This window comes from Ascidia mentula, chromosome 8 (assembly GCF_947561715.1).
Source record: "Ascidia mentula chromosome 8, kaAscMent1.1, whole genome shotgun sequence".
Classification (NCBI taxonomy): domain Eukaryota; kingdom Metazoa; phylum Chordata; class Ascidiacea; order Phlebobranchia; family Ascidiidae; genus Ascidia; species Ascidia mentula.
In genome coordinates this window covers 10616153-10628263 of record NC_138573.1, presented here as the reverse complement: position 1 = coordinate 10628263, position 12111 = coordinate 10616153, and the positions used below count along the sequence as shown (strand labels likewise).

The following is a 12111-nucleotide window of genomic DNA, read 5'->3' as shown; positions in this document are numbered from 1 at the left end:
GCAGTATATGACTTTTCGATGAAAAATATTTTTTTGCAGTACAAGCTTTATTATACAGTGGATAACGCTGATACTCCAGCATTGCTTTTGCGGTTGCACAACGTATGTAACTATGCGATTTCAGCACTTGTCCATTTTGCAGTATATGACTTTTCGATGAAAAATATTTTTTTGCAGTACAAGCTTTATAAAACAGTGGAAAACGCTGATACTCCAGTATTGCTTTTGCGGTTGCACAACGTATGTAACTATGAGATTTCAGCACTTCTCCATTTTGCAGTATATGACTTTTCGATAAAAAATATTTTTTTTCAGTACAAGCTTTATTATACAGTGGAAAACGCTGATACTCCAGTATTGCTTTTGCGGTTGCACAACGTATGTAACTATGCGATTTCAGCACTTGTCCATTTTGCAGTATAGGCCTATGACTTTTCGATGAAAAATATTTTTTTGCAGTACAAGCTTTATTATACATTGGATAACGCTGATACTCCAGTATTGCTTTTGCGGTTGCACAACGTATGTAACTATGCGATTTCAGCACTTGTCCATTTTGCAGTATATGACTTTTCGATGAAAAATATTTTTTTGCAGTACAAGCTTTATTATACAGTGGATAACGCTGATACTCCAGTATTGCTTTTGCGGTTGCACAACGTATGTAACTATGCGATTTCAGCACTTGTCCATTTTGCAGTATATGACTTTTCGATGAAAAATATTTTTTTGCAGTACAAGCTTTATTATACAGTGGATAACGCTGATACTCCAGTATTGCTTTTGCGGTTGCACAACGTATGTAACTATGCGATTTCAGCACTTGTCCATTTTGCAGTATATGACTTTTCGATGAAAAATATTTTTTTGCAGTACAAGCTTTATTATACAGTGGAAAACGCTGATACTCCAGTATTGCTTTTGCGGTTGCACAACGTATGTAACTATGCGATTTCAGCACTTGTCCATTTTGCAGTATATGACTTTTCGATGAAAAATATTTTTTTGCAGTACAAGCTTCATTATACAGTGGAAAACGCTGATACTCCAGTATTGCTTTTGCGGTTGCACAACGTATGTAACTATGAGATTTCAGCACTTCTCCATTTTGCAGTATATGACTTTTCGATAAAAAATAATTTTTTTCAGTGCAAGCTTTATTATACAGTGGAAAACGCTGGTACTCCAGTATTGCTTTTGCGGTTGCACAACGTATGTAACTGTGCGATTTCAGCACTTGTCCATTTTGCATAATATGACTTTTCGATAAAAAATAATTTTTTTCAGTACAAGCTTTATTATACAGTGGAAAACGCTGGTACTCCAGTATTGCTTTTGCGGTTGCACAACGTATGTAACTGTGCGATTTCAGCACTTGTCCATTTTGCAGTATATGACTTTGCGATAAAAAATATTTTTTTCAGTACAAGCTTTATTATACAGTGGAAAACGCTGATACTCCAGTATTGCTTTTGCGGTTGCACAACGTATGTAACTATGCGATTTCAGCACTTGTCCATTTTGCAGTATATGACTTTTCGATGAAAAATATTTTTTTGCAGTACAAGCTTTATTATACAGTGGAAAACGCTGATACTCCAGTATTGCTTTTGCGGTTGCACAACGTATGTAACTATGCGATTTCAGCATTTCTCCTTTTGCAGTATATGACTTTTCGATAAAAAATAATTTTTTTCAGTACAAGCTTTATTATACAGTGGAAAACGCTGATACTCCAGTATTGCTTTTGCGGTTGAACAACGTATGTAACTGTGCGATTTCAGCACTTGTCCATTTTGCAGTATATGACTTTTCGATGAAAAATATTTTTTTGCAGTACAAGCTTTATTGTACAGTGGATAACGCTGATACTCCAGTATTGCTTTTGCGGTTGCACAACGTATGTAACTATGCGATTTCAGCACTTGTCCATTTTGCAGTATATGACTTTTCGATGAAAAATATTTTTTTGCAGTACAAGCTTTATTATACAGTGGATAACGCTGATACTCCAGTATTGCTTTTGCGGTTGCACAACGTATGTAACTATGCGATTTCAGCACTTGTCCATTTTGCAGTATATGACTTTTCGATGAAAAATATTTTTTTGCAGTACAAGCTTTATTATGCAGTGGGAAACGCTGATACTCCAGTATTGCTTTTGCGGTTGCACAACGTATGTAACTATGAGATTTCAGCACTTGTCCATTTTGCAGTATATGACTTTTCGATGAAAAATATTTGTTTGCAGTACAAGCTTTATTATACAGTGGAAAACGCTGATACTCCAGTATTGCTTTTGCGGTTGCACAACGTATGTAACTGTGCGATTTCAGCACTTGTCCATTTTGCAGTATATGACTTTTCGATAAAAAATATTTTTTTCAGTACAAGCTTTATTATACAGTGGAAAACGCTGATACTCCAGTATTGCTTTTGCGGTTGCACAACGTATGTAACTATGCGATTTCAGCACTTGTCCATTTTGCAGTATATGACTTTTCGATGAAAAATATTTTTTTGCAGTACAAGCTTTATTATACAGTGGAAAACGCTGATACTCCAGTGTAACGCCTACTTCAGTGCTCCTGGTGGGCACAGACGTCCACTCTGGTGCTTCTACGTAGATTCAAAAACGCGCCTGCCAGGTCCCAACTACAGGCTTCTTCCCACTAATATCCAACAAAATTCCAACAGTTTATTGTATTAACAAAGCCCTTGTTGGCTTCAATTAGCGAGATGTACTTCACGGGATTAGGCGGACGGTTTTCTAAATGAAATATTGGGCCATGAGTACGATAGAAAAATGCCGGTTTCAAAGATAAAACATTCTTACCGAAACGTTTTGACCAGGACTTTAAACAGTTATTTTTCAACGAGCATTCAAGTCGAACTGCAAGTAACAAACAAAGTACACTTTAAACCAGGTTTGACAATTCAAGACAATGGTTATTGACATAAACACACATGCAAATAAAACAACACTTACCGAAAACAACTGGGTCACTAATTACTGTGAGACTTGATGTTCACAGCAATAAAAACAGGTTACTTAACTTGTTAAGAATAATTAACTTAAATTTCCTGCAAAACAAATGACACAAGATTCGTAGACCCACGAAACTAACTACAGTTGTCAGCAAACTTGCCGAACACGAGGGGAGAATTTCTCCACGTGGAGGCGCTATTTATACAGAAATTTACCATTTGGGGAGACAGTAGATTTACGATGTAACATCCTCCCCCACAAATGTACGGCTCAGAAGAGTACATTTCCAATTCACAAACAAAAATAACATCGTAAATCACACAAGTTACGGAGACGAAAAATTTGCCAATTTCAATTGGCTAGTTGCAGCAAAGTCTGTATGAATAAACATGCGTGGGTGTTAGCTCAACAGCATAGCGTTCATTTTTTCATGTCTTCCTTCAATTTAGAGCACCACGCTCAACACTAGTAGTCGACGACTAGTTGTCGGAGCCTGTCGAATGCACTTGGGAACCGCTAGCCTCGAAAACAAGGCACAACTTTGCAATTGGCCTTTTGATTATGTTTGATTTAGTTTTTACGTCGACTTGTCTGACAACTCCATGTTTGTCCGGATAGGTATTTATAACTCGACCAAGGTCCCAGCCTCGACGGGGCATAGATTCGTTAACAACGAGAACAATATCGCCGACTTCGATATTTTTTCTTCTGTCTGGCCACTTTTGCCGCAAAGCGATGGTTGGCAAGTACTCATTGGTCCATCGTCTCCAAAATTCGTCAGCTAAGAACTGCACTTGGCGCCAGCGACGGCGGGTGTAGTTGTCCTTTTCGTCAAATTGCCCAGGTGCCATAATAGGGCTTGGCTTCTGTAACAGAATGTGATTGGGTGTCAAAGGAACGTCGTTGCTTGGACTAAACGTGACGGGCGTCAACGGTCTGGAGTTGAGTATATTTTCAACTTCCACCATCAACGTACGTAGGGTATCTTCACTAATAATCGGGGACTTGTGTAGCATCGAGTTCAGGATTTTTCGTATGGAACGGATTAATCTCTCCCATATGCCGCCCATGTGACTTGCTGCTGGGGGATTAAACGCCCATTTTATTCCTTTCTGTTGAAGATGAGCTTCCAGCTTCTCCTTGTTCAGCTCCTCCAGGGCTTCGCGTAAAACACGCTCTGCTCCCACAAAATTCGTTCCATTGTCGCTATAAATTTCAACTGGCTTTCCTCTTCGGGCAATAAATCTTCTCAAGGCGTTTATGAACGAGTCGGTTGACAAATCTTCGGCAACTTCGATATGCACGGCACGCATCGTCATGCAGGTAAAAATGCAGCCATATCTCTTTACTTCGCTGCGGCCGCGCTTCACTAAAAAGGGACCGAAAAAATCGATTCCGGTGTACGAGAATGGTGGCTCGTTCGGCTTCAAGCGTGCTGGTGGTAGATCTGCCATCAGTTGCTGACTGCGAGGCACGTTGCGTTTGCGGCAAGGTATACAGTGAACGAGAGCACGACGGACAGCTGCACCACCCTTGACAATCCAGTACTTCTGGCGGATCGCCGTCCATGTATGTGCAGTCCCTGAATGACCGCCTTGCTCGTGGTAATGCGTAATAATTAGCTTTGTCAAATGGTGATTACTTGGTAAGATGATGGGATGTCTGGATTCAAAAGGAATGGGTGCGTTGTCCAATCTTCCTCCAAGTCGAAGGACACCGCTTATCAGTTGCGGGTTTAACTTGTTTAAGCACTTCGTTTGGTTAGACTTCTTCAACCAGCGACGACCCTTTTGATCTGTGCCTAAATTCGACAGAGCTTCAAATGCAATTGGAAACGCTGACCTTTGGACATACTTCACCAATTCCAGCTCTGCCTGTAAAATCTCTTCAACAGTCAGTTTTCCCTTCTGAACAGTTTTCTTCGAATGCAGGTAGAGTTTGTACCGCAATATCCAGGCTACTGCCTTCTTCAACTTAAACAATGACGAAAACCTGTTTATTAAAGTGTCAACAGGATTGATTGTAGAACAGCAAGTTGCCATTGACTTTTTTACTTCAATTGGCTTAAATTCGTCTGGTACACATTCCTTAAGGGCAGGGTTACATGGCCAAGAACTTTCATGCTTCTGTAAAAATCTCGGACCCTTGAGCCATAAACTTGATCCAAGCAGCTTCTTCACTGAAATTCCTCGTGATGCTTCATCAGCCGGATTCTGCTTGGTTCCTACATGCCTCCATTGGGATGTGGTAGTTTGCTGATGTATTTTTGATAAACGATTTGCCACAAATGTGGAAAAACGCTTTCTCTCATTTGAAATGCTAAAAAGAACAGCACTTGAGTCAGTCCAAAATGTAGATTTACAATCAGGATAGTCCAAGTGTTCATGTAACCACTTGTCAGCTTTAACAGCAAGAACAGCTGCAACAAGTTCCAATCTGGGAATGCTTTCACTTTTTGGTGGAGTGACCTTAGATTTTCCACACAGAAAAGAACAATATACACAATGATTCTCATCCTCTTGTCGAAGGTAAGTAACAAATCCATAACCATTTACAGATGCATCACAGAAATGGTGGATTTGGCGTTCAATCACTCTTCCAAAATCTGGTGGGTTCAAACATCTTGGCAATAAAAGCTGCTTAAGTTCAGGCAGCTGACCACACCATTTTTTCCACTTTTCGGACAGGAATTCTGGGATTGTGTCATCCCAGCCCAACTTCAACTGAATAACTTCTTGCTGAATTCTTTTTGCAACTAAAACAACAGGTGCTGCAAAACCAAGAGGATCATATAGGGAATTAATGACCGACAATAGTCTTCTTCTGGTAAGTCTTTGTTCGTCAATATAGCTTCTTGTTCGAAACCCAAACTTGTCCTCAAATACATTCCAATACACGCCCAGCACTCTTTCCTTGACACTTTCTTTCGGGCTGATATCTTTCATTGATTTTGCTATTTCAGTTTCAGGGATCCGGTCCAAAACTGCTTGGCTGTTTGAAATCCACTTTGTGAGACGAAAACCTCCCCTTTGTAGCAATTTACAAAGTTGGAAAACAGTCTTAATTGCTTCCTCTTCAGTAGGTGCAGATGCTAAACAATCATCTACATAAAAATTGTGCTTCACTATTTCAGACACATGTTTGTCAAACTCATGTCCAAATTCCTCAGTGGTGTGCTTCAAACAGAATGTAGCCATACATGGGGATGAGGTGGCTCCAAATATGTGGACTAACATTCGGTGAACTGTTGGCTTCTTTGTGAGATCACCTTCAGGCCACCATAAAAACCTCAGTAAATTTGAATCACTCTTCTTTACTCTAACTTGGTGGAACATAGCTTCCACATCACCAACAATTGCAATTTGATTCTTTCGGAAGCGGGTTAGCACACTGACCAGACTGTTAACAAGGTCAGGACCCTGCATGAGACTATCGTTTAAGGACACACCTTTTTGTGTTGCAGCGCAATCAAAGACGACTCTGACTTTGTCTGGTTTATGTGGGTGATAAACTGGATGGTGAGGAAGGTACCACGTGGGGTCACTTGTTTGTAGTTCTTCAGTTGGCACCTGTTCAGCATATCCTTTGTCTATGTACTCTTGAATTCTTTCCACATATCCTTTGCAAAGGAAGTCATCCTTTTGCAAGCGCCTTTGCAAATACAGCAATCTTTTTTGCGCTGAAACTAAATTGTCTCCAGGTAATTTTACGCTATTCCTCTTGGGTAAAGGTAGGACAAAATGTCCATCCACATGTTTAACTTCTTCCTTCATAAACTTTAAAACCTTTCTGTCTTCCTTAGATGTGGGGAATTGCAAATCTCCAGGTTCTTCACAAAAATCTTGGTACCATGACCTTTGTATTCTTTGATCCAGTTCCAATGTTCTGATTCGATTGGCTTGCACATACCCTTTATCTGGTGATGGACCAATTAACGACCACCCCAGTGGAGTTCTTGCAGCAAATGGCTCCTTTTTCCCTCCAGTTCGAATCTCCAGGGTGCGATGAGCATACGGTGTATCGGTACCAATTAACAGCATAATTTCCTCACTGTCAACCTTTGGCATCTCAAGACCTTTTAGATGAGGCAAGCTTTGTAGATCCTCGTCAGTTGGGTAGGAGTATGGACTTACTGGAATATGATCCACGGACATGGCTTCTTCAATGTTGATGACTTCATTACCATCCATGGATACCACTTGTAAATCAACACCAATTCCTTCTAGCATCTTTGGCCTCCGCCCAAGTGTATCCATTTGAATGCGTTTGAACTTTCCCTTTAAACCAAGTTTTTCGATTAGCTTTGTATGACAAAACGTAGCATCGGACCCAATGTCAAGAAAGGCATAGGACTCGAATTCTCTGCCATTGGCAACAAACTTTACAGGTAGGACACTCATATATGCACTCCTTCCATTCTTTGATGTGTTGCAACAAACCTTCCCTGTACAAGGCACATCACTTACAGATGAACTTACATTTCTTGCATCAGGATTTCTTATAGCTGATGCACTTCTTGTGGGCAAATGCAATAATGCATGGTGCTTTCTTCCACAACCTTCTACAGAACAAGTAACAGCTTCTTTGCACTGCTTTGCAATGTGACCAGGATTTAGGCAATTGAAACATAAATACTTCTCACGAAACCAGTTGGCTCTTTCTGAAACAGATTTTTTCTTCAAACTAGGGCAGTCAACGAAGGAGTGACTTTGGCTGCAGAACAAGCACTTCGAAACTGATTTTGTAAACCTGGTCTGTGTGGGCGCTCTATTCGCCTTGGTTACAACTGTGTGAACAGAACTCTTCTTGGGTGGCTTGTCCTGGGGCTTCCTTTCTTCTCTTTTGCGAGGTACCAGCAGTTTTGCAAAAACAGTGTTGGCAACCTCTGCTTCTTCTTCAACAAACTCCACTAAATGCTGGAAATTTGCTTCTTCACCCTTTTCTCGGAGAATAGTAGCCGCACGACGTTTCCACAAATTCTGTGAGTTGTATGGTAACTTCAATACCAACTCAACCAACCTGTCAGTGGTGTTCAGATCACTAAAATTTCCCAAGCCTTTCAAAATCAAAAGACATTTGCGCAGTGAAGTAGCAAACTGCTGCAAACCATCAGAATCATCTGGTTTGAGATTTGGACCACTTGTAAGTTGGCGAACAAAGGCTCTTGACACTATGTATGGTTTTCCGAAATTGTCATATAGAATGCTTTGAGCTTGAGCATATCCCAATTCAGGTGGCATAACTGTACAATGCTCAATTAATGAGTAAGCTTTTCCTTTGCAATAATTCATTAGATAGTTCATCTTTACTCGATCAGAAGGTGCCTTCTTTTCAATAGTGGCTTCGAAACTTCTGATAAATGGCCAATAATCCATTGGTTCTCCATGAAATTTCAGTGAATCTGTTTTTGGTGTAGACATTGCATCACCAACTGCAGCCATTATTCCACGCACAACAGCACTTTCAGGTTGTACAGTTTCTACTTTAGATGGGTTTGCTGTGTCAGCTTTGTCCAGCGGAGAGGTGTACTTGGACTTGCAGGGCTTCAACAATAGAACTTCATTTTCTTCAGCAAGACCATTATGAAAAAGTTTTGGAATATCGGTTTCATTTGATCTCATTTTCCCATCATCTAGAGACACATTAGAAGCTGCCTCCCAAATTTTAACTTCTGCTTCAGCTTCTTCAATTTCACACTGTGCTGCTAGTGTTTGCCTTTGAGCTTCAAGTTTTTGTTTTTCATGTTCAAGTTGTTGTTTTTCATGTTCAATTTGTTGTGTTTTCTCAACATGCCGTGATCTCACTTGAGCCTTTTCAAGACGAACCTTTGCTTCCAACCGCTTTACACTGGATGATGTACTTCCCTGTGTCTTTGTAGAGCTTCTTGAAAAATGGGTAGACTTGGAAGAGCTCGTCCTCGCACTTCGGGCCTGTTGCACAGCCGGAAAAGTACGAACAGCAACTGGAGATGTAACGAATGACGAAGAACTAACATCAATGTTCTCTCCAACCTGAATTTTGAAATTCGTTTGAAACTGACCAATTCTTGCTTCCATTTCCTTCTTACATTGAATGACTTCCTGTAACTGTAGTTGAAAGTCAACATGCCTTTCACCTGATGGTACCCACTCTAAAAGCTTAGAGTATGTGTTTATCAAGCGAGTTGAAACTTCTTCAATACGTTTTGAAACAGAATTAACCAATGAAATATCTTTGTACATGATTGCATTTTCAGCAGTCTTATACCAGTCATTCAGTAATTCTTTGTCATGCTTCAGTTGGATCATTGATGGTGCAGCATGTTTTTTCAGCACTACTTGGTGCCTACATATTGGTGATGAAAAGGATTGACCTCCTTCACTTCCAGGCATAGCTTCACTTTAAATCAAAAACGTTTGTTTTGCAAACGTTTCGAAAACTTCGAATGTAACGCCTACTTCAGTGCTCCTGGTGGGCACAGACGTCCACTCTGGTGCTTCTACGTAGATTCAAAAACGCGCCTGCCAGGTCCCAACTACAGGCTTCTTCCCACTAATATCCAACAAAATTCCAACAGTTTATTGTATTAACAAAGCCCTTGTTGGCTTCAATTAGCGAGATGTACTTCACGGGATTAGGCGGACGGTTTTCTAAATGAAATATTGGGCCATGAGTACGATAGAAAAATGCCGGTTTCAAAGATAAAACATTCTTACCGAAACGTTTTGACCAGGACTTTAAACAGTTATTTTTCAACGAGCATTCAAGTCGAACTGCAAGTAACAAACAAAGTACACTTTAAACCAGGTTTGACAATTCAAGACAATGGTTATTGACATAAACACACATGCAAATAAAACAACACTTACCGAAAACAACTGGGTCACTAATTACTGTGAGACTTGATGTTCACAGCAATAAAAACAGGTTACTTAACTTGTTAAGAATAATTAACTTAAATTTCCTGCAAAACAAATGACACAAGATTCGTAGACCCACGAAACTAACTACAGTTGTCAGCAAACTTGCCGAACACGAGGGGAGAATTTCTCCACGTGGAGGCGCTATTTATACAGAAATTTACCATTTGGGGAGACAGTAGATTTACGATGTAACATCCAGTATTGCTTTTGCGGTTGCACAACGTATGTAACTATGCGATTTCAGCATTTCTCCTATTGCAGTATATGACTTTTCGATAAAAAATGAATTTTTTTCAGTACAAGCTTTATTATACAGTGGAAAACGCTGGTACTCCAGTATTGCTTTTGCGGTTGCACAACGTATGTAACTATGCGATTTCAGCACTTGTCCATTTTGCAGTATATGACTTTTCGATGAAAAATATTTTTTTGCAGTATAAGCTTTATTATACAGTGGATAACGCTGATACTCCAGTATTGCTTTTGCGGTTGCACAACGTATGTAACTATGCGATTTCAGCACTTGTCCATTTTGCAGTATATGACTTTTCGATGAAAAATATTTTTTTGCAGTACAAGCTTTATTATACAGTGGAAAACGCTGATACTCCAGTATGGCTTTTGCGGTTGCACAACGTATGTAACTATGCGATTTCAGCACTTGTCCATTTTGCAGTATATGACTTTTCGATAAAAAATAATTTTTTTCAGTACAAGCTTTATTATACAGTGGAAAACGCTGATACTCCAGTATTGCTTTTGCGGTTGCACAACGTATGTAACTGTGTGATTTCAGCACTTGTCCATTTTGCAGTATATGACTTTTCGATGAAAAATATTTTTTTGCAGTACAAGCTTTATTATACAGTGGAAAACGCTGATACTCCAGTATTGCTTTTGCGGTTGCACAACGTATGTAACTATGCGATTTCAGCACTTGTCCATTTTGCAGTGTATGACTTTTCGATGAAAAATATTTTTTTGCAGTACAAGCTTTATTATACAGTGGAAAACGCTGATACTCCAGTATTGCTTTTGCGGTTGCACAACGTATGTAACTATGAGATTTCAGCACTTCTCCTATTGCAGTATATGACTTTTCGATGAAAAATAATTTTTTGCAGTACAAGCTTTATTATACAGTGGAAAACGCTGATACTCCAGTATGGCTTTTGCGGTTGCACAACGTATGTAACTATGCGATTTCAGCACTTGTCCATTTTGCAGTATATGACTTTTCGATAAAAAATAATTTTTTTCAGCACAAGCTTTATTATACAGTGGAAAACGCTGATACTCCAGTATTGCTTTTGCGGTTGCACAACGTATGTAACTGTGTGATTTCAGCACTTGTCCATTTTGCAGTATATGACTTTTCGATGAAAAATATTTGTTTGCAGTACAAGCTTTATTATACAGTGGAAAACGCTGATACTCCAGTATTGCTTTTGCGGTTGCACAACGTATGTAACTGTGCGATTTCAGCACTTGTCCATTTTGCAGTATATGACTTTTCGATAAAAAATATTTTTTTCAGTACAAGCTTTATTATACAGTGGAAAACGCTGATACTCCAGTATTGCTTTTGCGGTTGCACAACGTATGTAACTATGCGATTTCAGCACTTGTCCATTTTGCAGTATATGACTTTTCGATGAAAAATATTTTTTTGCAGTACAAGCTTTATTATACAGTGGAAAACGCTGATACTCCAGTATTGCTTTTGCGGTTGCACAACGTATGTAACTATGCGATTTCAGCACTTGTCCATTTTGCAGTATATGACTTTTCGATGAAAAATATTTTTTTGCAGTACAAGCTTCATTATACAGTGGAAAACGCTGATACTCCAGTATTGCTTTTGCGGTTGCACAACGTATGTAACTATGAGATTTCAGCACTTCTCCATTTTGCAGTATATGACTTTTCGATAAAAAATAATTTTTTTCAGTGCAAGCTTTATTATACAGTGGAAAACGCTGATACTCCAGTATTGCTTTTGCGGTTGCACAACGTATGTAACTATGCGATTTCAGCACTTGTCCATTTTGCAGTATATGACTTTTCGATGAAAAATATTTTTTTGCAGTACAAGCTTTATTATACAGTGGAAAACGCTGATACTCCAGTATTGCTTTTGCGGTTGCACAACGTATGTAACTATGCGATTTCAGCATTTCTCCTTTTGCAGTATATGACTTTTCGATAAAAAATAATTTT

The 12111-nt window shown here is 39.3% G+C and overlaps 1 protein-coding gene across 1 annotated transcript; it reads right to left on the bottom strand.

Moving 5' to 3' along the window:
- Nucleotides 1-3468: 3468 nt before the first annotated feature.
- Nucleotides 3469-9360, bottom strand: LOC145911909 (uncharacterized). The gene is made up of 2 exons (XM_082999344.1): nucleotides 8783-9360; nucleotides 3469-8704 (listed from the first exon to the last, which is right to left on the bottom strand). The coding sequence occupies exons 1-2, from the start codon at nucleotides 9358-9360 to the stop codon at nucleotides 3469-3471; spliced, it is 5814 nt and encodes a 1937-aa protein (XP_082855470.1).
- Between the last annotated feature and the right edge of the window lie 2751 nt (nucleotides 9361-12111).

Coding starts and splice junctions, on each gene's coding strand:
- LOC145911909 (XM_082999344.1), bottom strand. CDS start 9,360: ATGCCTGGAAGTGAAGGAGGTCAATCCTTTTCATCACCAATATGTAGG. Junction 8,705..8,782: donor AAGGCTCAAGTGAGATCACG/GCATGTTGAGAA, acceptor TGAAGCTCAAAG/GCAAACACTAGCAGCACAGT.